Source organism: Amphiura filiformis, unplaced genomic scaffold, assembly GCF_039555335.1.
Source record: "Amphiura filiformis unplaced genomic scaffold, Afil_fr2py scaffold_21, whole genome shotgun sequence".
NCBI lineage: Eukaryota > Metazoa > Echinodermata > Ophiuroidea > Amphilepidida > Amphiuridae > Amphiura > Amphiura filiformis.
This window is the reverse complement of record NW_027305485.1, coordinates 1,360,513-1,387,627: the sequence shown is the minus strand read 5'-3', so window position 1 is coordinate 1,387,627 and position 27,115 is coordinate 1,360,513. Positions and strand designations below refer to the sequence as shown.

At 37.3% G+C, this 27,115-nt stretch overlaps 1 protein-coding gene across 1 annotated transcript; it reads left to right on the top strand.

The window, feature by feature from the left end:
• Window positions 1-595: 595 nt before the first annotated feature.
• Window positions 596-27,082, top strand: LOC140143386 (uncharacterized). Its single transcript, XM_072165242.1, has 3 exons — window positions 596-776; window positions 12,825-14,104; window positions 25,500-27,082. The coding sequence occupies exons 1-3, from the start codon at window positions 774-776 to the stop codon at window positions 27,010-27,012; spliced, it is 2,796 nt and encodes a 931-aa protein (XP_072021343.1). The 5' UTR covers window positions 596-773; the 3' UTR covers window positions 27,013-27,082.
• Window positions 27,083-27,115: the final 33 nt, after the last annotated feature.

Genomic DNA, 27,115 nt, shown 5'->3' with positions numbered 1-27,115 from the left:
GATTTCGAGACTTACGAAGCTTCAAGTTTAGTGAAATGGACCCCAGGCATGCAACATTGTCAGGTATTACAACCTACCGTTATAACTTATATCATATGTCCATTTGGATAACAATCCTTAAGAATTAAATATGCAAACCTATATTCTGAATAAAATAATTCTGCTCCAACACCCTCGCCCCTCCCACAACATGATTTCCTAACAATAGTAACCGAAATGGTGACTTTATTCCTTTTTATTTGAAACCTATCCTCTTACATCCCATGCAGTACGATTTTACACCTCTCTCACTGTAATAGATATGCTTTACATTTCCTAATCTTTCTATGCTAATGTTACATTATTGTTTTAAAGAAGAAAATTGTACCCAGACGGTTACATTTCAGCCCCATTCCATTTTTAAAGGAATTTTTATTATAAAGGAATCTTTATTCAATCATAAATATTCTAAAATAGACATCTTCAGATATATAACTGAAAGTTTTTCATCGATCGAACGTGATAGCTATTTCATCCTTAATCAATTGATTCATGTTATTTAAATAACAATAGGCATGCATCGTTGTCGTCATGAAAGTCAAGTAGGATCATCTGAATGCATCATCCATGCATGCTGTGTCAAGCGGAATAAGCGTGAACTTAAACTACCAGAGTGTCAGTTGTAGTCTGTTATTTGCCCCGTGTTGCGGACATTTAATGGTGTCGTTGGTGTACGTTGATCATCGTGAGTAGAATTTTGCTTGAGTTATTTCGTAAAGACGGTGCGTGTGAGCATGGTGAGTAACTTACATTGGCTTTAAAACCAAAGATTATAAAACCCGAGTGTAAAACACATTACACTAGTCTTATATATACCTACATAAGATTCATTTTTCGGACCTTGCTCGATGGTTATTATTAATTTGCGGGGGTGTGGGTAAGGCTGTTTTTATTTTTTGCTTGTTTTTGTTTCTTTTCTTTTTTTTTTCTTTCTTTCTTTTTTTTTGCTATCTCTGTTTTCAAGTCGACGGATAATGTAAAAAATGTGAAATTTAAGATGTACCAATTATTGATCGATGCTAAATTAATGATGATGAATAAGATCATCTGCCAGATCCAGTTTTTATAATTATGTTCGATGTTGTTTCTGGTTTGTGACACATGCATCACCCGTTTTTAAAAGTTGAACTTGAAGATCACATGATGATGACAAAATTATTGACGATGTGAAAATGGAGGTGCAATGTTATCCTCGGGTGAATTTTATATGGGAGAAAGACCTGGGGCACTCAACTATAGAAGTGTGCTAGTCAGTGTTAAAGACTGGGAAACTGATTACCCGGACTAATTTGAGAAGAATTATGGCCTCGAGTTTCAAAATAAACCGAGTGACGTTTTTTGATCAAAAACCTCGACAATCCAAGACTCTGTAAAACCAAAACCAAATAAGTATATGAAAGTTGTGATCAAACCTACCAGATGAAATCATTAAGGGGTGGTGCAATAATTATGTGTACCCCGGGGTGGTGAATTCTCAAAATGGTCTGCCAAAAATCGCTTGCCCCCCCTGCCCCCCTTTCGACGTGCCAAAAACCTTTGCCCCCCCTTTGCCCCCCCCCCCTTACACATGCAAGATTTTTGGGAACCCGAATTTAAAACCTTAAATTGTCTTATCATATAATGCGAGCGCAGCGAGCAGGAAATTTTGCATATTTGAACGTGTTCCTAACGTTTTCCTACGCCTTTTTAGGGCGTAATATAAAATTATACCCAAAATATCTGTGCAAAAATTGCTTTCCCCCCCTTTCGACCTGCCAAAAATCGCTTGACCCCCCCTTTTGACCTGCCAAAAATGCTTGCCCCCTCCTTTTGGCCTGCCAAAAATGTTTGCCCCCTCCTTTTGGCCTGCCAAAAAATCTTTGCCCCACCCCTATAATTCACCACCCCGGGGGTACACATAATTATTGCACCACCCCTAATTTCCTGACTATGATATTTAGTTGTGGGAAAAGATTTAATATTTTGGCGGGATTATTTCCCGCGGCCACAAAAATTTGAAAAGTATGAGGTATTTTGTCAAAATATTTTAATTGATAGCTGAATCAACACCTTGTCCTCCCACAACTGTAAAAATTACTGGCGTGTGACTATCAATAAGGACTTAGTGGCTATTTTTACGAACCTTGCAGAATTGTTTGGCAATCGTGTGATTGCTTTAAAGCACCAAATGGAATGGCCCCTAAGATCTCCTGATCGTGCATCTCTGGGTTTCTTCCCGTGGGGCTATTTGAAATGAAAGATTTTCATAAGTTCTCCAGCAGACCTTGATGACATTGACAGATACACATAATGGCACAAGTTGACATCCAGGCAGGACATAGACGTGGTGTGAATGTCATGTTGAGGAGCTAGAGCTGATAGCTGCATACGGATCAGTGGCGTAGATTTCTTTTTGACATGGGGGGGGGGTGGAGTTGGAAAAAATTCTTGAAGTAAAGTCAACCCAGCACCTTTTGGCCCGGCCTTTTGGCGACAAAATGAGCTTGTGGTACAAATGCGCACGAAGCGCGCGAAAAACTTTGCTATTTTGAAGCTAAACTGATGAAATTTGCACTTTTGGGGCTAAAATGGGCAAAAATGAGGTCAGAACCCCATTATCAGGCGTCAACATTGCGTGCGGGGATGATTGTATGGACCATCCCCCCTCCCCCCGGGATCTACGCCAATGATACGAATGGTGGTCATGCTCTGGTGGCCATATATGGAAGGCTAAGAATGTCAATTACTGTAAAGAAAGTGGTCAAACATGTGATTTTCACTGATGTTGCTTTGATTAACAGACTTCGCGCAACTGCATTTTTACTCGCCACACAAAAATAGCCACTAGAGAGCTTGCGGAATGAAGTTACTGGAACTTTAACGGCAACTTCAAAAATATCGATTCGATTTCTTGCTCAACTTCACTTCAACGCGAACGTCAGATTGGTTTCTGTACCAACAGCGTCTTGTTGTTTAAACTAGGGGAAGTGTATCAATGGGTGATCAAAAGAAGGGTATGTAAAAGCGACTGCATCAAATGTTTCCCTTTTGTTTGCTGAAGTGGTTTGTTGGTAACACTTATTACAATAGGCGCTTAGTTTGAATAAACATGGATTACATCTCTTGGCGATGACCAATGCAATGGGAATTAGGCCTATGTTATGAGCTATACGCTAATATTATACTTCTAAACATGTTTCAATTAAATATTCTTGTGATATGCCTAGGGGGCTCCTAGGGACCGTTCATTATTTCTACCGGAGGGGGGGGCGGGAGCAGACAGAAAGTCACTGCCGAAAACTATATGACCCCCTTCTACGATAATAAAAACCATATGACCCCCCTCCGAGCTACATGAAAATCATATGACCCCCCACCAACCAAAATAGAAAGTATAGAGGTTATCCACTTCACTCATGTGTGACTTCTAACAAAAGGCGCCGATTCCCGTAGTAGGCCTATTCCTTATTCAAAACAAATCAATTCATGACCTCGGAGTTACCTGCATGACTCTTGGCGGGCTATTTTGAAACAGTCATGGTTGCACATGCAGGTACTTCTTTTGAAAGTTGTAAACAAGGTATAACAGTCGTTGATAGGATATGCAGCTTATAGAACACGGATAACCTCTATTGCTGCATGCTACAGAGGAGTGGGGTCTTTGTAATTTTGGTTACAGGGATGTGCCACACAGACCTTTGAATGCTGACTTTCTCGCATCTGCAGTTAGCAGCCTGCACAACCGATTCTTTTGTTTGGCAAGGCTCACTCAGTCATTTAATGAGGCAATACAAACGATCGAATTTGGTGTTGAAATGAGCTAAATTTTTAGTTACACCTTTTCGATATAAAATTAATTTTCTCGGCCAAATGAAAAGCAATCATTTTCATTTTTTCAGTAAATGTCAGGAAAAATTGTAGTGCTTGATACTGTATTTTTTTTTTTTCAAATTCTAGTGTTAAACTTAGGCGTGAAATTTAGTCATTTAGTGTAAGATTTTCGATTTTGATAGGCTTAAACTCTGTCCGCGAGCCTTTTTTGGATCAACCTTTTAGCTTTTCAAAGTAAGATAGTTCGCTAATGAAGGATTTTTCCCAACTTTCTAACGCACATCACCGTGAGCGATATATCATAGTTTTGTCAGAATTTGCGTTTTCATTTCACTATTTTAACTGCCGGCTGACCATTTTCAAAATCAACGAGTGAAATCTAAGGCTAATACTAGCATTGTGGATCGATATCCCTGGGTTTAATAGGAATACCGGCATGGCTACAGTGTTGCTAGAACTTCAATATAGCAAAGAAATTCCCAGGCCTATAGCGCTCCTACTGATCATGTTTAACCAGAACACTCAATTGGGGATTTGGGCTACCAAATCGCTGGTCGGGCAATTTGCTTTCAATGGAAAATTGACCTGGATAAACAACAAAGGAAATATCGACTATTTCTGTTGGTTGCTCTCGAGATAAAAGTACTGAGTTAGACATTTTCGCAGTATGAAGGGAAAAAGGGTAAAATAAAAACGGAAATTCTAACAAAACTATAATATATAGACCCACACGATGTGCTTTACAGAGGTGGGAAATATCTTTCTTTAGCAAACTATATTAGTTTGAGACGCTGAAAAATGAATTCCGTAAAAAGCTCGCGTGCGAACTGAAGGCCTATAAAAATCAAAAATATCACACTAAAAGACACAATTTGATGCTTAATTTTAACACCAGGATTTGTAAAAAAAATGTATATCCAAGCACCAAGTTTTTAACTGACATTACTGAAGAAAAAAAAAATATTGCTTTATATTTGACCGAGAAAATTAATTTCATAGCAAAAAGGTGTATCTCTGAATTGTGCTGATTTTAACATGTATCGATCGACTTTCAGCGCGACTAAGCATTTCTAAAGAATCGGTTGTGCAGGCTGCTAACTGTCTGTACCATTTTTCATCACCATGTAGCAGTGATGTCAGTGTGCATTTCATTTATATTATAGGCACAGCTTCGAGTAGCTAGTGGACACTTAAAGCGCTGAAGTATGCACATGCGCAATGACGCGCAATAGATGCGCACATGGATCAGCTGCCTCAACGCATCACGTCACTGCCACATATCAGACTGACAAATTATGCCTTTAAAAGGAATAAACAGTAGTAAAAAGTAGAATAAAAAGTAGTGACATCTTACCATAAATCAATGATGTACAGTGGCATAGATTTCTTTTTGACATGGGGGGATGGGGTTGGAAAAAAGTATAGTGAATCCAGCACCTTTTGGTGGCAAAATAAGTTTATGGTTCAAATGCGCGCAAAGCGCTCGAAAAATTTTGATATTTTAAAGCTAAACTGATGAAATATGGTGCAAAAGAGGAATAAATGCACGAATTTGCACTTTTGGGGCTAAAATGCGGGGCAAATATGTGGTCAGAAACCTATATTCAGGCGTCAACGTGGGGGGGGGGATGATTGTATGGAGCATCCCCTGGCAAAATATTGGGGGATCTACGCCTATGTTGATGTATCAATTGGACTCAAGTCCACTTTTTGCCGGACTCGGACACCAACAGACTCGGTTCGACTCAAACTTGGACACAGAAGGTCCAATTCTCGCTATTCACAATAAGGGCGCCGCCAGCGGTTTGCGATGTAATCGTGATGTATCATGGGAAAAGGTCGACATCCAAGTCCGCGCAATATGAATATTACCATGCTAAATTACATAGGAACACGTGACAATATTTTTTAGTTTGTCAATATAACGGTATTACACGCAAATCGATAGAGAAAAAATTAATTGTGCACATTTCAAATCACATTATTAAGTAGAGGACTTGTCCAGGAAAATAGACTTATTTTTCAAATTTGTGGCAAAACGCAAAATCATCAATTTTCTTCATATTGTGTCAATCAATGATACTTTAGGGTGATGTATCAAAAATAACATTTATAGTGACACCAGCATCTTGTTGCCATGGAAACGGCTAATTGTTCTTTTCCCCTTAAATTGAGTGATTTTGGCAAAATTATGTGTAAAATTTTCTGTCAATTCGATATCATTCTGGAAGAAAGTTAGAGCGGGTTCATTCAAGTTGGTGAGGGTAGAATTTAGGTCCAGGTCTTGTCTGTGTTTCAGGACCTAAATGGTAACTGAGGGCCTTTTGATTTGGGAGATACCACTTTTTCTAAGAGGGGTGTTTTTTATTATTTTAAAAAGTACATAAAACCTGTATGGTTGAAACGGTTGTAAGTATCATGCCAACGCTTCCAATTCAACAAACTTTTGTTTCCTGGAAGATTAAAGTATGCTTTAAGAATTTATAAAAAAAAAATGGTTTGGGGAAATCATCTGTATGCTCACAGTGTTTCTAGAAATTTCCCTATTTTTACAATCTCTTATTTGTCTATTTCGCCTATATTTGTAATATTAGCATTGGGAAAATTACAATTATTGGAGATTGTAAGCCTAATGTATTGCAAATATAAATATGAGATTACAGAAATGTCAAAATGCTGAAAATACAGTGTTTCTATAGTATTTTGGTTTTAATCATTCATTTTTAGTTCAAGAAAAATTAGTTCAGGGATAATCTTACTAGTAGAGAACCATTTTGCATAACAAAGTATTTTGGCAGCATTTAACAATTTATAAAATATTAATGAATAACAACTTCTCCAAAAAAGCAGTGTTTCTATTTTTAAAAATTGGAAAATTGCATTTTAAGTATTTTATATTATTATTATTATTATTATTATTATTATTATTATTATTATTATTATTATTATTATTATTATTATTATTGTTGTTGTTGTTGTTGTTGTTGTTGTTGTTGTTGTTGTTGTTGTTGTTGTTGTTGTTGTTGTTGTTGTTGTTAGTGTTATTATTATCATTATCATTATCATTATCATTATCATTATCATTATCATTATCATTATCATTATTATTACATTAATTGAATTCGGGAAAAAATCATTTTAATTTACCAACAGAAATAATGTAACCCCCTAATTTTTGATACCATTATATTTGGTACCAATGTATAGCTATGGGTCTCCTCTAGCCAGTAATACCAAAATAAGTACAAATAGTCCCCACACAATGTTGCTATAATGTCATAATGTGAGGGTGCCCATGAAAATTTGGGAAATTCTGCCCATGTACAAAAGTATATAGGAAAAATTGATTTTGGGCTAAAAATTCTACAAAAATTTAATTTTCAGTGAATATTCTCCTCAATATAAAAGGAAAAGACACACTATTCGCGAAATGAAAATCATTGATTTTACTGTACAAACCAATGGGTGCCTCCCCCCCCTCTATAGTCATCTTTGACGATCGGTTCTACCGGGTAAGAACATTTTATCACTAAAATGAGCGCAAAGGATGGATCTACGACTAGCTTAGGTCGTTTGGGCGCAGGCACATGTGTTTTTTATGACGGATAAAAAATGTTAGGAGAGGGGGTTGTTTTTCGTAGTTCTAGCTATAGGGTTAAAGCGGTTTTTAGTAGATAAACGGTCAAAAACTAAAGGTAAATAGATGGTCAAAATATTGAAAATGTGCACATTTTCAGATTTCACCATATAAATTTAATAGGGCTAATGTCACAGAGCACGCAAACCTTGAGTGTTTTACTCAAAACATTTTATATTTCAAGAACATAATAACAAAAGTTTTATGAACATTCGGTAGCCTACCCTTGAAGGGAGCACACCATTAAATCAATGCGCCATTTGTGTAACCCTAATGAGTTCCGGTAAAATACAAAACCTTTTTGAGGTATTTGGGCTGCCCTTTATACAAATAATCAGAGAGAGTAGCAAATTATATCTCAAATAAAGTGTAAAGCCTATGCATGAATTTAAGTCGCCAAAAAAGTCGCATTTTTATAATTATCGAGAAACTAGGTCCGCGAAATAGTCCTGAGAGCATATCAAAAACAGTGAGGGCGCTGTTTAGTGCCTCGTACCTGGAAAACGAGGTGGAACTTCAGGCTACCCATACATTGAATCATATGTTAAACTTTCATCGATTTGCAATCGACTGGTTGTCATAAAATATCTCAAAAGGTGCCCAAAAGGCTTCAAAACGAGCAAAGAAGATCGGAATTTTTACACATATTTCAAGGGGGGATTAAGCCTATGAGAAGTTGATATAGAACTTTTAACTGTAGATATTGTAAATACAATCCAAATATTATTATAATAATGTCAATTTTAGTTGTATGCAGCTATTCACGACAAGTCAATATCAAAGTACGGTTTATTATTTATAGTTCATCATGAACACCATCAGTGTTGCAAGCATGCGTTTAACTTTTTACAGATGTAGTACATTTTTTGCCAAAAATGGCAACACTTACATGCGGAATGGCAACTCTGCTATTTTTTTTATATAAATACATTATACAAAGTACACTAAACTATTGTACACGATAATAGTACAATTTTTTACAAGTATTCTATGCGAGAATCAGCTTTATGATGCACCTAAATCCATTTACAAAATTGAAAGTATGCAACATTTTCTGGCAACACCCCGTTTACCACATGATTTTCCCCAAACTAATTTGTTCCATTTTCAATGTAACAATGTCCCATCAAGTCAACCCTAAAATGACAAATCAAATGAAGCGTTACCATACGGGGTATGAAGCCCAGAAGTTAGGTCTAAATGGGAATATTCAAAATTATCAAAAAAACCCTATTTAAAATAAATGGTATAGCCCAATTCTGACCCCATTCTAATTTGTTATGCAATGTATTTGCTACTAAGCCTTCCATCTATATCGGGAAAATTATAAGAAAATATTAAGAAATTTTATGTGTGAGGTACAGTTACTCTAATAAAAGGGTATTTTACTGCTCGAAAGTGTGACAATTGGTTAAATTGGCTAATAATGGAAAAAATGTCCGTTACTATGGCAACAAGATATAAATTGTCAAAATAAATCCACCAGTGTTTATATGAGACAAAGGCCTCTTACCACTCAACTTATAAGGAAAATCTATTTTTGGCCGTTGCCACCCAAAAGTCGAATTTCCTGGACAAGTCCTCTTAAGTATTATTGAGTATCGATTCGCTTGTAACACCTTTATTTTGACAAACTAAAAAAATATTGTCACGTGTTCCTATGTAATAGCATGGTAATATTCGTATTGCGCGGACTTGGATGATGACCTTTTCCCATGATACATCACGATTACATCGCAAACCGCTGGCGGCGCCCTTATTGTGAATAGCGAGAATTAGATCCATGTAAAATGTGAAATGATTATCTAAAAATCCGGGGGGGGGGTCACTGCCATTGTGGCCTGTACACCATCCGCGATAATCGACTTTTGAAAAGCACCCTAAACAAGGATTTAACCCTTGGCTAAAACGATACCCTAAACAGGGATTTTATTCCTAACATCAAATTTCATACCCTAAATTTCATTTCCGCGTATTTATCAATTGCAATTTTGCTACCCTTTTTTCACCCAGGCTTCAGCCTGGTGATATTACATTCAGTTTAGACCTTGTCCTTTGAACCCAAATTGGCTACTTTGAAACGAAGTAGCCAAATGCATTTGCTTCGTCCTCATTAAAATTATTTTACAGGATAATGCAGAGTATCTAATGGATCTGCAGGCTACTAAAAACTAACCTCACTCCCCATGACAAAATTCATAAAACTATATTCAGTAGTGCTTGACTTTACCCATGGAATGGATGGAATATTAACCTCATTCAAGTCCCCATGACAATTATTCGTACAGCTGTTCTGTAGCCTATGAAGTTATTTTTTGACATATAGGGATGATGTTGCAATATGAAAGTTGACTGGTGAATGGCCATGGCCACTAATTCATGAACTTGGCTAGCTGGCTGGCTGGTCTGAGGTCACACTTCTTAAACATCTATGATTTGAATTGCATTGTTGTTCTCATCACAGACTGAATTAGAAGGAACCATTAAACTACTACTATTAAAGTCTGCTATTATAATCGGACACTAAATTAATTGTAAAAAATCATCCTGCTCCCATCATGCAAGTTATTCCACTTAGACTGTTTGATATAGGCCTACTTTTATCAAAATAATTAAGCATTGATTAAGCATTTGCCAGTGAAACATTCTCACTCACAAAAATCACAGATACTCAACATGAGAATCTGTGCAATGTTTGACAGAGAAGGTCACTAAATCTGGCCGTCTCAAGTTCATAATTAGTTTTGATTGATCTTCATGTACCAAATCATTTACTTTAAATTGATATCCTAGCTGTGACCTCTGAGCCAAATGTTCTATAGCATAGTAACACCACATGCATTCATATACATTTATATAAAAACATATTGGCATAATGGGGATTGATGTTCTCTGACTGCAGTAGGCTAGTAGTAGCATACAGGTAGTTCATATACTTATTCAGCAATCATAGCTCAGTTGTGGAGTACTAGTTCTTTGGTTGAATCACCACCTTCTTGACTGATCAGAAGACCTGTGTTTTATATAGGCTTACTGCATACACTGCCTACCTCTTTGCAGCTATGTGGAGCCAAGGTGGGGCAGTCCGGGGGGGGTTGTGCAGTCATGTGACCTCCGTACGGCCTGGGTATTCCCTTTAAAGGGATTTTTATTTCCAATTTTTCATGTTTTTGACACCCTAAACACGATACGCGCGTATCGTGCCTTTCCACGAAAAACGACCCTTTTACGCGTTTTCATTATCGCGGATGGTGTACAGGCCACAATGGGAGTGACCCCCCTGGGCTAAAAATGTCAAAATAGATCTCAAATGTGATTCAAAATTTGTTGTCATAATGATGATGATGATGATGTTATTTTTCTATATATGTATTTGAATACATTGCCCAAGTTTACTGTCATGGTGGTTCAGGCGAGTCTTTGTAGTTTAACTAGGGTATGGAAATGACACCTGTGTGGGGTGGGGTTTGATAGTAAAAGAACAAAGAAGAGTCTGACCACAGCATTACTGTGCAGCAGCTTGCAATTCTCTATTACGAAAATGGCAGTGTACATGTATATTTATGAAATATGGTTCAAAATTTCAGCAAATTTGTATTGTACATTTGGCAAATTAGAAGCAAAATCTAGAATTTTTCTCCATTTTTTGGAATGTTTTACCCAATGACCCATTTTTTCAAAATGTTATAATAAATTACTTACTTTTGGTGCAAATTTATGTCAATTCACACCGTGGCAGGTGAAAAACAGGTGAGGCCCGACTAAAGTCCGGACTAGGACCAAAGTGTCAGCCGACATGCAAAGCGCAAATTTAATGGTCAGGGGTCATGGGGCAATGTTCCAGATGGGGGTCCAGGGGGCGAAGCCCCCGGAAGCTCTAGGATTTTTGAGATGCAAAACCATCTGACCCCCCCCTTTCAATAACTAAAAACCATCTGACCCCCCCTTTTGCCTGACAAAAACCATCTGACCCCCATGTATTCTCCGCCCCCCCCTCAGGTGGAAATAATGAACGGTCCCCTATATTATTGTCCCGGATTATTATAATAAAAGCTCAATTATTATTCCAGTAAACGTCAGCTTTGTCAATTTTATATTTCCATCAGGACACAAGCCCATTTTATCTTTTTTTACGCTCTCTCTAGCCCCTTCCCCCACCACCATCACCACCTCTCCATATCATCCCCTCCCTCCATCTATTCATCTATCCTCACTTTCCCACTCCCCAGTGGCGTTGCCAAGAGTTTTCTTTTAGGAGGGCAAGGACTCCTCTTTGCATTCTGATCGAATTAAATATATCTCCCCGAATGATCCTCATTTTGTTCTTTAAAAACTCCCAGAATTTTGAATTTCAACCAACATATTTCTGGATGCTCCTTTTCTGACATTCTTATTTTTTGTAAGAAATAGGCCTCCTCTTTTAATAATGAATAATTTGGTTGACATACAATACCCATAGACCTATATATGCGTATAATAGCGTGGCACATGTTAGACCAGCTTTCTGCTGAATTGGGGTACATAATGTGGGCCTAAATGAATAAAATAATAATTAAATAAAATACCTGAACAGTACAAACATATTTGGTTATAAGGTGTAATTATAAGACACGCAACGTTGTAAAAAAATGTTCACAGTAGCTGCAATTCGCAGAAGTTCACTACACTGCTGGGTCCCGTAAAATCAGTCCATTTTACTGGAACTTAATCCCCTTGGCGTTGAAGTCAAGCCAAAAACTTGGTTCCGCAAGCTGATTTGGTGTACGTCATGAGCACACACAAATGTGTATATCAAGTGTGACGTTTGGAACAAAATTTATTTTGATCTAATTCAATCAGTAATTTTTAGCATCATGTGGCATGTTTTTTACCCAAACCAAATTAGATTTCCAATAATTGGTCTATTAACTAGACAATACATAAGTGGTAATTATGTAGTCTATGAGGAAATATGCAAACCATTGTTTTAATTATGACGTATTTTCATCATAATTTACGGCACACTATAGATTCTGGCGTTAACTTTAACTTCAAGCGGCTTTAATGGCAGAGTGGTTTTGAATACATAATCCTCTATAATCATCTAGACGTTAAAGTTAAAGTTAAAGTAACTCCATTTCGCAAGCTCTCTACTGAGTCCTTATTAGTGGTCACACGCCAGTGATTTTACAGTTGTGGGAGGACAAGATGTTGATTCAGCTACCAACTCTAGCATTTTGACCAAATGCCTCACATTTTAATCTAGTGGCACATTTCAAACTGTATACTTTATTTTGATACACCCTGTATAGCATTTCTTTCGCTAATCGTGTGCGTTTTTTGCTTGTTTCCATTACAGACAATGCCAAATAGACGTCCACGTGAGTGGGACTATTTAATGCCGTATGTATGCAAATATTGCGGGCAGAGATTTTACAACAATGTGTTACGATATTTGTCTCATAAAAGACACCATGAAATGGGAATCCGTCCTTACTGGTATGACTACAAGAGCAAACCGAGATACATGACGTCTATGTCTCAGAAGACGAAAAGCAGTGCATGCAGTATGCAAAAGTCAAGAAACAAACAGCAGAAGAGAAACAAGGCAGAACTTGAAAAGACGCATGAACCATTCCACCAGCTTAACAGGACGCACCAAGGTGGAAAGAAAACTTCAAATAAGTATGCAAAGAAAGGTGCCACAATTTCTAAACTCAAGACGAAGTGCAAAAAACAGCTACATGATAGGCAGAGTAAACTGATTCATGGTAAACGTATTGATCGGCCAAGGAATTACGACAAAGATTCAAGGTCTTCTGTCACATCAGGAGAATCATCCACGAGTCGAAGAAGACACTACACTACAGATAAAGGATTAAACAAGGAAAAACATTTTGCATGTACATTTTGTAAAAAATGTTTCACAAGCTCGGTTAGTTTGAAGAGACATGAACGTGTTCATACTAAGCCTTTTAGATGTACATTTTGTAACAAAAGTTTCACACAGTCAGGTCATTTGCAGATACATGAACGTGTTCATTCTAAAAAGAAGCCTGTTAAGTGTTCATTTTGCATTAAAAGCTTTACACAATCAGGTCATTTGAAGGAACATGAACGTATACATACTAAAGAGAAGCCTTTTAAATGTTCATTTTGTAACAAAGGCTTTACAACGTCAGGTCATTTGAAGAAACATGAACGTATACATACTGGAGAGAAGCCTTTTAGATGTACATTTTGTAATCAATGCTTTGCACAGTCAGGTTACTTGAAAAAGCATGAACGTACACATACTAAGGAGAACCCCTTTAAATGTTCATTTTGTAACAAAGGTTTCACACAATCAGGTAATTTGAAGAGACATGAACGTGTGCACACCAAAGAGAAGCCTTTTAGGTGTACATTTTGTAACAAAGGTTTCACAGCGTCAGGTAGTTTGAAGGTACATGAACGAATTCATTCTAATGAGAAGCCTTTTAAGTGTACATTTTGTAACAAAGGCTTTACACAATCAGGTAGTTTGAAGATACATGAACGAATTCATACTAAAGAGAAGCCTTTTAGATGTTCAATTTGTGACAAAGGCTTCACAACGTCAAGTAATTTTAATACACATGAACGAATACATATAAAGGAGTAGCCTTTAAGTGTATATTTTGTAACAAAGGTTTCACAGCGTCAGGTAATTAACATGAAAGAATGCATACTGCAGGGAAACCTGTTAGATTTGTAACAAAGGCTTTACCCACTCAGATCACTTAAAAAAGCATGAAGGTACGTAAACATACTAAAGAGAAGCCTTTTAATTAATATTTTGATAAAAGCTGTACAAACTCAGCAATTTGAAGGCACATAAACGTATTCATATTAATGAAAGGTCATTCAGTATAAAATTGGTACCAAAGACTTCACACAGGCAGGTATCTTGAAAGCGCATGAACGTTTGCATACCAACGAGATGCATTTTAATTATATATAAATTCTGTGTTCACACGTCACTTGAAGGAGCATGAACGTATCTCCACACGAACGATAAGCCTTACCATAAGTATAAATTTTGTAATAAAGGCTTCACACAGTTAGGTCATTTGAAGAAGCATGAAGCGTATGAACGTGCTGATCACCTTCTCATTACAGGTACTGCGTGTACTATTAGGGATTCAATCATGTTTCACCGTTGTTCATCACCGTTTAACAACGATGCGGCCGCGTCGTCTGCGTGGTTTACTTCGCGAGGGCAGCTTTAGCTGCCCGAGCGAAGTAAACCACGCAGACGCGCCGGACGCGAGTTGTTAAACGGTGATGAACAACGGTGAAACATGATTGAATCCTTTCAACAACGAAAAGAAGCTAAATATCGTATAATTCACGATTATTTTACGAGGAATGTCAGTTAATCATTGCCACTCAGCCTTACAAAAACTTCGATGATTTCTCTTTTGATATCAGCAATAAAACTACAGAATAAAACGGCAATGTTTAGCCGCTACCTGAAAAATACTGAATTCAACTTGTAAGCTGGCATACGCACAAAGGTTCCAGGCATGACGAATTTTACGCGCTCTCGCGTAACGCGTAGTCTCGCTCGCGTTCGCGTATACGCTACAGTAAAAGTGTGGGTTCATCACGGTTTAACAACGGTTGGCTCCTGTACAAAGGTATAGGAAGAGTTGTTGAATATTACATGAACTACCTCTGATCACAGTTACTATTGAACTACCTCTGATCACATTTTGTACTACCTCTGATCACAGTTATTGTTGAACTACTTCTGATCACAGTTTACTGTTTCACTACATTGGTTACAGTTAATGTTAAGTGTTGACTTACCTCTGATCACAGGCACTGTAGAACTACCTCTGATCACAGTTACTGTTAAACTATTTCTGATCTGAAGTACTGTTGAACTACCTCTGATCACAGGTACTGTTGAACTACCTCTGATCACAGGTACTGTTGAACTACCTCTGATCACAGTTACTGTTAAACTATCTCTGATCACAGTTACTGTTAAACTACCTCTGATTACAGATACTGTTAAACTACCTCTGATCACAGATACTGTTGAACTACCTTTAATCACAGTTACTGTTGCACTACCTCTGATCACAGGTACTGTTGAACTATATACCTCTGATCACAATTACTGTTGAACTATATCTGATCACAGGTACTGTTGAATTACATCGGATCACAGGTACTGTTGAACTACATCGGATCACAGGTACTGTTGAACTACCTCTGATCACAATTACTGTTGAACTATCTCTGATCACAGGTACTGTTGAACTACATCGGATCACAGGTACTGTTGAACTACATCGGATCACAGTTACTGTTGAACTACCTCTCACAGTTACTGTTGAACTACCTCTCACAGTTAGTGTTGAACTACCCCTTTTCACAGGTACTATTGAACTCCCTCTGATCACAGTTACTATTGAACTACCTCTGATCACAGTTACTATTGAACTACCTCTGATCACAGTTACTATTGAACTACCTCTGATCACATTTTGTACTTCCTCTGATCACAGTTTACTATTGCACTAAATGTGGTACTGTTGAACTACCCCTGATCACAGATACTGTTGAACTACCACTGATCACAGGTACTGTTGTTCTACCTCTGATCACAGGTACTGTTGAACTACCTCTGATCACAGGCACTGTTGACCTATCTGATCACAGTTACTGTTAAACTACCTCTGATCACAGTTACTACTAAACTACCTCTGATCACAGGTACTGTTGAACTACCTCTGATCCCAGTTACTGTTAAACTACCTCTGATCACGGGTACTGTTGACCTACCTCTGATCACAGTTACTGTTGAACTACCTCTGATCACAGGTACTGTTGAACTACCTCTGATCACAGTTACTGATGAACTACCTCTGATCACAGGTACCGTTAAACTGCCTCTGATCACAGTTACTGATGAGCTACCTCTGATCACAGGTACTGTTAAACTACCTCTGATCACAGGCACTGTTGACCTATCTGATCACAGTTACTGTTAAACTACCTCTGATCACAGTTACTGCTAAACTACCTCTGATCACAGGTACTGTTGAACTACCTTCGATCACAGTTACTGTTAAACTACCTCTGATCACGGGTACTGTTGACCTACCTGATCACAGTTACTGTTATACTACCTACTGTTGTACTACATCGGATCACAGTTACTGTTGAACTACATCGGATCACAGTTACTGTTGAACTACCTCTCAGAGTTAGTGTTGAACTACCCCTTTTCACAGGTACTGAACCGCCTCTTATCAGCTATTGAACTACCTCTGATCACAGGCACTGCAGTTACTGTTGTACTACAAGTACAGTTATTGTTACAGCTCATTTGCCGAATAAATACGCTTTTTTAAACAAGAAATAGTTTTGTTTTCACTGAGAATGCTTGGAGCACAAACCTTTTAGGTGTTTTTTTTTTTTAATCAGCCACTTGTATGCTGAACTATATGAGCCTTGTAATAATCCAAAGCCAATGGCATAAACGGACATTTCTGAAATTGTCGATCAGAAGCAACGGCACCGCTACATTTCTGAAATGTCCAATGCCCTTGGCTTTGAATGTACACATTACAATGCTATAGTCCAGTGTACAAGATAGTGGCTGATTCGAAAAGGCACTTTGAATGATTGAAAAGATACAATTACAAATTTACAATGCACCGAAATGTTTTGAAAATGAAGAGCTTAGTTTCAAAACCCCTTACATCCACTTGAACAATTTTGAGAACACATCAAAAATAAAAAATCATCAAAAAAATTACTAATAGAAGGGGGTTTTCAACAAAAGCAGTGTTTAGCGGGATGCTCATCCTACCCAAGCATCCCGCCAAAAACTGCTTTAAAAAAAACCTTATATCAGTGATTTTTTTGATGATTTTTTATGTGTTCTCAAAATTGCTTAAGTGGGTCTAAGGGGTTTTGAAACTAAGCTCTTCATTTTCAAAACATTTCGGTGCATTGTAATTGTATCTTTTCAATCATTCAAAGTTCTTAAGAACAGTGTGTATCTGGCCCATGTCATTAAAAAGGTAAAACAAACCTAACAGTTTACTCTGAGTCTGAGATATACGTTTCATTTCTGATTTTAAAATTTTGAAAAATAATATATTTACCAGCATTCTGTTGGACTTTTAAAACATGTGTCAAAAACTAAAAGCTGTATCAGGCTCTATGTTGAGGTTAATATTTCGGCAATAATTCATTCGAATAGAAATAATAATAACAATAAGAGTGATCATCCTGTTATCATGTTGTCACATAATCGTTTCGCCTACGTCACATTAAAGCCATATTATAACATTTGTTTAGGAGAACGCCCTAAAAAAATTGAACTGTTGAACAACTTCTGATCTCAGTTACTGATGAACTACCTCTTATCACAGTTACTGTTGAACTGCCTCTGGCCACAGTTACTGCAGTTACTGTTGTACTATCTGTACAGTTATTGTTATATCAATTTATCATCAGTGTGTATATCTGGCCCATGTCATTAATAAAGTAAAACAAACCTAAAAGTTAGTCTGAGATGTTCTTTTCATTTCTGATTTTTAAATTTTTTAAAATAATATATTTACCAGCATTCTGTTGGACGTTTAAAACACGTGTCGCAAATTAAAAGCTGTATCAGGCTTTATGTTGAGGTTAATATTGCGGCAATAATTCATTCGAATAGAAATAATAATAACAATAAGAGTGAATCACCCTGTTATCATGTTGTCACATAATCGTTTTGCCTACGTCACATTAAGGTGGTACTACACCCCTTGATAAATTTGTGACTATTTTTGCATTTTTCGAATACTTTTTCTGAATCCTTATGACCAGAGTAATACTTTGGTGGGGGTTAAAATAAGATTCGAACAATTTGAAATTTGACCCCCAAGTAACCTTTGACCCCATGCTGGAACCCCATGTAGAGGATTGATTTAGTTGGCCACCGAGAAGTTATTGCCCATGACCCATAGAAAACATTTAAATAGGCCAACTTTTTACAACTCAACATGTCCTTGCTAACAATATGTGGGATTTGGCTCCCCAAGTATATTGTTATTTTAATAACACGATTAAGGATGAACTATCTATCACCTATCACTTTCGATCGATCAATCGATCGTTGAAAAACTTGCAGTTATGTATCTGAGGATGTCTATTTTCAGGTCTTCAGGTCTATTTTGGAATATCTATGAAAAAGCAGAGTGTTTAAAATTGGTTCCATAACATAGAATTAACAGAAAAGATGAATTCATACATCTTCTCTGAAATTGATTTGGCGGGTCATGGTCAGGGTGTTTGTGTACAAAATTCCGTTTCAGTTCTTAGTGGTTTTGATATCAGCAGGCTAAACGCTAGTGAGCATGCGCATTTGTTAATGATCATGCATTTAAATGTGGGTGACCCGATTGACAGTCTCATCCCCACTTAACCCCATCAAAATGCAGATTATGGTATCAGGTGAAAGGTCATATTTTTCTCATACTTGTATTGAAATTAGGTGTTCCAAATCGGTATATTTAATTATATTAAATATTCATTTCAACACATCACATCAAAGGCTCCCATTCGACGCCCCATCCCATTCCTTTCCGCGCCCCACTATTGGCTTGAAGTTGAATATTACTTTAAATTTCGGTTTTTCTAGATTAACTTTGCATCTGTTTTGTTTAAAAGTATGTGCTACTGAATAAACTATAAATATGAATAAACTTGGTTTTGATTTTGATTTTATTACTTTTTACTAATATGCATTTAATGCAAGTAAAGTACTTCTATATAGAGCGGGAATTAATGCTTGAAATACAAAATTAATGCTTTCTAAAAACGCTTTTCAAGATACGGCGCTATTACGACCACAGAGGTGAAGAGCGGCGTAATTTACTGGAATAAACAGAGACAGCATTTAAACGCGCACTCGTAAACGAGAGAGAGAAGACTGGTTTCCACGGTAAAGAGCCTGGTGTCCGATTTCTTAATCCAAAAAGCTGATTTGTCGATCAAGGAACCAGTAAATTCCATCGATAAAAATACGGAGCGACCGTTTAAACAAACAAACAAACAAAAAACAGAGGTATGCCTAAGACTATCCCTGGATAATCAAGCGCAGTTGTAGCAATTGACATTCGTTGTAAGTGTTATTCAAAACATTTACCTTTAAAAATCCTTAAAATACTGTGCGTATAGGCTTGTCATCTTTGTTTGAAATACAAAATTAATGGGTTAATAAAAACACCCAATACGCATACGCTGTGACTTTTGTATCGCTTAAACATGCTAAACAAGTTCAAATGCTCTTAAAACCTGATATCCGCGGCGACTTTCCGTTAACTCAATAACCAGGGGTCCATTTCACTAACTAATATGTCTCGTTACGCATACCCAATAGACGAAATCCCTATTATTTACGAGGTGTTCGTAAGTATAGGTTAAGTGAAATGGAACAGTACGACTCGTCGTACGAACGATTTCGAGACTTACGAAGCTTCAAGTTTAGTGAAATGGACCCAGGTATGCAACATTGTCAGGTATTACAACCTACCGTTATATCATATGTCCACTTGGATAACAATCCTTAAGAATTAAATATGCAAACCTATATTCTGAATAAAATAATTCTGCTCCAACACCTCCCCCCCCCCTCCCACAACATGATTTCATAACAATAGTAGCCGAAATGGTGACTTTATTCCTTTGAAACCAATCCTCTTACATCCCATGCAGTACGATTTTACATCTGTCACTGTAATAGATATGCTTTACATTTCCTTATCTTTCTATGCTAATGTTACATTATTACAATACCGGTATTACATTAAAGAAGAAAATTATACCCGGACGGTTACATTTCAGCATATCACATCAAAGCTCCCATTGGCTACCCCATTCCATTTTTAAAGGAATTTTTATTATAAAGGAATTTTTATTCAATCATAAATATTCCAAAATAGACAACCTCAGATATATAACTTAACTAATAGTTTTTCATCGATCGATCGATCGAACGTGATAGCTAGTTCATCCTTAATCAATTGATCATGTTATTTAAATAACAATAAGCATGCATTGTTGTCGTCATGAGAGTCAAGTAGGATCATCTGAATGCATCATCCATGCATGCTGTTGTCAAGCGGAATAAGCGTGAACTTAAACTAGTTGTTGTCTGTTCGCCCCGTGTTGCAGACATTTAATGGTGTCGTTGGTGTACGTTGATCATCGTGCGTAGAATTTTGGTCAAGATCTATCATATCCTTGAGTTATTTCGTAAAGACGGTGCATGTGAGCATGGTGAGTAAATTACATTGGCTTTAAAACCAAAGATTATAAAACCCGAGTGTGACACATTACACTAGTCTTGTATACGTACATAAGATTCATGTTTCGGACCCAGCAAACACAAAACGGTTTCGACATCATTCGCAAAAGGTTATAAAAGGTTGTCAGAAAACGTTTAAAAGTCGGGTTATATAAAGGGTATATTAAGAGTATAAAACGTTTTCATAACCTTAAAAACATTTTTTGATAATATACTGCTCTGCAAACAAAAATGTTTTACAGAAAACGTTTAAATGTCGGGTTATATAAAGGGTATAAAAACGTTTTAATAACATTCCAAAAACATTCTTGAAATCTTGATACAAAACATTCTAAACAGAATGTTATTTTGAGGTTGAAAAAATATTTTGCGAAAAATGTTTGCCCAAAATATTTTCAATAACGTTTTCAAAACGTTTTCATGACCTTTATATAACCCGACATTTAAATGTTATTAAAAGGTTTTGAGAAAAACATTTTAAGAACATTTCTGTGTTTGCTGGGTTCAAATATTTTAACATAATGTTATTTAAGTATTGACAAAATATTTAAAAAAAATGTTTGCAAATATAGTTTACAATAACATTTTTTGAAAACATTTAAAAATATTGTTGTAGTGTGTTTTTATACAAAACGTTTTAAAACGTTATCATAACCTTTATATAACCCGACATTTATGTTATTAAAACGTTTTTGCCTAAAGCAAAACCCAAAATATAACTTATTTAAAACTTTTTAAAACGTTTTTGTGTTTGCTGGGGACCTTGCTCGATGGTTATTATTAATTTGCGGCAGTGTGGGTGGGGCTGTTTTTATTTTTTGTTTTGTTTTGTTTTGTTTTTTATTTTTGTTTCTTTCTTTTTGCTATCTCTGTTTTCAAGTTGACGGATAATGTGAAATTTAAGATGTACCAATTATTGATCGATACTGACAAATTAATGATGATGAATAAGATCATCTGCCAGATCCAGTTTTATATGTTCGATGTTGTTTCTGGTTTGTGACACATGCATCACCCGTTTTTAAAAGTTGAACTTGAAGATCATATGATGATGACAAATTATTGACATGATGAAAATGGAGGTGCAATGTTATCCTCGGGTGAATTTTATATGGGAGAAAGACCTGGCACTCAACTATAGAAGTGTGCTAGTCAGTCAGACTGGGAAACTGATTACCCGGATTAATTTGAGAAGAGTTATGGCCTCGAGTTTCAAAATACACCGAGTGACCACTGGTATGTAATGTGTTGTTTGTACTGACCCTTGACTGCTCATATCCATAAGTACCAGACTTGAGTCCTGTTTTTCAGGGACAGTCTGTGAAGCTCAGTGATAAGAGCGCTCGCCCGACAAGCGAGAGGTCTGGGGTTCAAGTCCCCACACAGGCAGGTATGTCCGGAGTTTTTTCTCTGGTATATCTGCCTATGCATGTTATGTTTCCATTTGTAAATTCATATTTAAATGTGCTAGTGTGTGATGCGTAATTCTTCTTTCCCCTGTATATTGATATATTAAGAACTATAGCGGGAGACCCGCTAGTTGAGTAAACGGGAGCGGTTTGTAAACGGGATTGGTTAGTAAACGGGACTGGTTAGTAAACATGGTAAATGGTGATGATAATTATGCTCTCTTGGTGTAGATTATTCATCCAGTAATAATCAGATGTTGATAATCATGTTAGCCCACATGTTAGCTCCTGTCATGTATAGAAGCTAAACGTTTATTTAAATGAATATCCAGATATGTGAATGATAATGTTGTTACTCACTCAATCCCCGTCACATTTATTTTGCAAATTCTGTCACCCAATGACCCCTTTTTTTCACCAGCTTACACCTAATTACCCCCTTTTTTAATAGAAATTTACACCAAATCTGCAAAAAGGCAAATTTTCACAAAACGTTGCTCAGAAAGTTATATTTTACGGTTAATGGCACTTTTGGAGCCCCACTGAATGATCCAATTTTTGACCATAATCGCCTTCGATAGACCCCTAGTGTCATACTCCGGTAGTTACAGGTACGATACTTTCATATTCGAGTGCCCTCCCCCCGGGTGCACCCTCCATCAGACACCCTCCCTCCGCGTATAGATAAGAAGTGCCACTTTGGGACATCCGATAACAATAATCAAACTCGCGAAATGGCTTCAATTGGGTCTTTATTTTGAATTTTCTTTATAGGGCCTACTAAGGGGCCACATCCCCCTCCCCCCTCAGATACACTTACGTTTTAAACGATGATAACAACATTAGTGTCAAAATGGTACTTCAATTGAGCCTTTATTTTGATTTTCTTTTCAAATACTCAGCCCCCCAGACAACCACTGCGTATGGATAAAGAGGTGTCCGTTTTGGCTTCTGTTTTGGACACCTGTACACTTTAAAGCAATGATAACAACAAAAACGGCCCCCGAAATGGCTTCAATTAGACCTAGGCCTTTATTTTGATCAAGTGTCCAATTCTGAGTGGACACAACCCCCCCCCTCAGACAACCATCTGCAGCGAGCGACCTATCTACGGCGAGCGACCTATAAACCTAGACGCAGTACGTGTCAGGGTGCGTGACACGCCACTAATCGCTCGCGTGCATTTGACGCGTTTTTGGTCATGACCTGAGCCGTAAGGTTATTGACCTCAACGGCCTAGCAACCTACCATTTTTTTTGTTATTTCCATAGTGATTGAATGTTTCCATGTTCCAGTGTATGATGCGTAAGCCTCTTCCTCTGTTTACACCGAGTGACGTTTTTTGATCAAAAACCTCGACAATCCAAGACTCTGTAAAACCAAATCAAGAATTATCTGGGATAGGCTAATTACAACTAAGTAGGCCTATATGAAAGTTGTGATCTAACCTACCAGATGAATCAATAATTTCCTGACTATGATATTTAGTTGTGGGAAAAGATTTAATATTTTGGCGTGATTATTTCCCGCCACAAAAATTTGATAAGTATGAGGTATTTTGTCAAAATGTTTTAATTGATAGCTGAATCAACACCTTGTCCTCCCACAACTGTAAAAATTACTGGCGTGTGACTATCAATAAGGACACAGTGGCTATTTTTGCGAACCTTGCAGAATTGTTTGGCAATCGTGTGATTGCTTTAAAGCACCAAATGGGATGGCCCCTAAGATCTCCTGATCTTACACCTCTAGGTTTCTTCTTGTGGGGCTATTTGAAATGAAAGGGTTTCATAAGTCCTCAGACCTTGATGAACTCCAGATATTGCACAAGTTGACATCCGCAGGCAGGACAGACCTTCCATAAGACATCGTGTGAATGTCATGTTGAGGAGAGCTGATATGATGGAGCAGAGGAATGGTGGTCATGCCCTGGTGGCCATGTGGAAGACTAAGAATGTCAATTACCGTACTGTAAAGAAAGTGGTCAAACCCCGGGTGGTCACTTCCATTGTGGCCTGTACACCATCCGCTATAATCAATTTTTGAAAAGCACCCTAAACAAGGATTTAACCCTTTGCTAAAACCATATACCCTAAACAGGTAACATGCGCCTGTTTTCACACCCTAAACAGGGATTTTATCCAATTTCATACCCTAAATTTCGTTTCAGCGTACTATTAGACATTGCAATTTTGCTACCCTTTTTTCCGATTTTTCATGTTTTTGACACCCTAAACACGATACGCGCGTATCGTGCCTACTCACGAAAAACTACCCTTTTTACGCGTTTTTATTATCGCGTATGGTGTACAGGCCACAATGGGAGTGACCACGGGGGTCAAAGGCCGCAGGGGGCACTCCCACTTTGGAGGTGACGCGTATGTAGTGCTGTTAAGACCCCCTTTTTCAGCGTTGCTGTCACCCAAAGACCCCATATTTTTTACGAACACATGCTCTGTCACACGAAGTCCCTCTATTTTTCCATTTGATCTGTCACCCAAAGACCCTTACAAGTTCATTTTGAACAGCAACTTTCATTTATCACTGATTTCGTTACTTATTTTGAAAAAACAAAGAAATTTGAAGACATTTAGGACTAGAAATTCGCTTTTCGAGGTTTCTGTGGCGCTGTTTTGGCTCTCACCCAAAGATGCCATTTAAAAAAGTCATGTTCTCACCCAATGACCCCATATTTTTTCCATTTTGCTCTCACCGAATGCCAAAAATCATGCTCTCACCCAATGACCCCATATTTTATACATTTTGCTCTCACCGAATGCCCCTTAGTGCGGAAGTGCCAGCCCTACACTTATATCCATATTGAAGTGCCCCCTCGGGGGTCAAACATGTGATTTTCATGTTGCTTTGATTATAAAAGACTTCGAACAACTGCATTTTTATTCGCCTTTTTACTAGCAACTGAGTCCTTATTAGTGGTCACATGCCAGTGATTTTACAGTTGTGGGAGGACAAGATGTTGATTCAGCTATCAACTCTAGCATTTTGACCGAATGCCTCACCTTGCACATTTCAAACTGTATACTTTATTTTGATATACCCTGGATATAGTATTTCTTTCGCTAATCGTATGCATTTTTTGCTAGTTTCCGTTACAGACAATGCCAAAAAGACGTCCACGTGAGTGGGACTACTTAATGCCGCATGTATGTAAATATTGCGGGCAGAGATTTTACAACAAAGTATTACGGTATTTATCTCATAAAAGACACCATGAAATGGGAATCCGTCCTTACTGGTATGACTACAGGAGCAAACCAAGATACATGACCATGGCTCAGCAGACGAAACGCAGTGAATGCAATATGCAAAAGTCACGAAACAAACAGCAGAAGAGAAACAAGGCAGGACTTGAAGACACGCATGAACCATTCCAACAGCTTAACAGGAAGCACCAATGTGGAAAGAAAATGTCAAATAAGTATGCAAAGAAAGGTGCCACTATTTCTAAACTCAAGACGACGTGCAAAAAACGGCTACATGATAGGCAGGGTAAACTGATTCATGGTAAAGGTAGCGATCGGCCAAGGAATTACGACCAAGTTTCAAGGTCTTCTGTCACATCAGGAGAATCATCCACGAGTCGAAGAAGACACTACACAATGGATAAAGGATTACACAAGGAAAAACATTTTGAATGTAGATTTTGTAACAAATGTTTCACAACCTCGGGTAGTTTGAAGAAACATGAACGCATTCATTCTAAAGAGAAGCCTTTTAGGTGTACATTTTGCAGTAAAGGCTTTACTCGGTCATATCACTTGAAGGAGCATGAACGTATACATACTATGGAGAAGCCTTTTAAATGTAAGTTTTGTAATAAAGTTTTCACAACGTCAGGTAACTTGAAGACACATGAACGTATTCATACTGGGGAGAAGCCTTATAAATGTACATTTTGTAGCAAAGGCTTCACAACGTCAAGTCATTTGAAGGAGCATGAAAGAATTCATACTAATGAGAAGCCTTTTAAGTGTACATTTTGTAACAAAGGATTTACACAATCAGGTCATTTGAAGGAACATGAACGTATACATATCAAAGAGAAACCCATTAAATGTTTTAATCGGTCATATCACTTGAAGCCTTTTAAGTGTACATTTTGTAACAAAGGTTTCACAGAGTCAGGTAGTTTGAAGACACATGAACGTATTCATTCTAATGAGAAGCCTTTTAAGTGTACATTTTGTAACAAAGGCTTTACACAATCAGGTCATTTGAAGATACATGAACGAATTCATACTAAAGAGAAGCCTTTTAGATGTTCAATTTGTGACAAAGGCTTCACTACGTCAAGTAGTTTGAAGAGACATAAACGTATTCATTCTAATGAGAAGCCTTTTAAGTGTATATTTTGTAACAAAGGCTTTACACAATCAGATCATTTGAAGAAACATGAACGTATACACACTAAAGAGAAGCCTTTTAGGTGTACATTTTGCAGTAAAGGCTTTACTCGGTCATATCACTTGAAGGAGCATGAACGTATACATACTATGGAGAAGCCTTTTAAGTGTACATTTTGTAACAAAGGCTTTACACAATCAGGTCATTTGAAGAAACATGAACGTATACACACTAAAGAGAAGCCTTTTAGATGTACATTTTGTAACAAAGGTTTCACAGAGTCAGGTAGTTTGAAGACACATGAACGTATTCATTCTAAAGAGAAGCCGTTTAGGTGTACATTTTGTAACAAAGGATTCACAACGTCAAGTAATTTGAAGAGACATGAACGTATCCATACTAAAGAGGCACCATTTAGGTTTGTATTTTGAAACAAATGTTTTACACGATCAGATAACCTAAAAGCTGTACATACCCAGGCAATTTGTAGCCACATGAACGTATTCATACTATTAAGGGGAATAATACCCTATT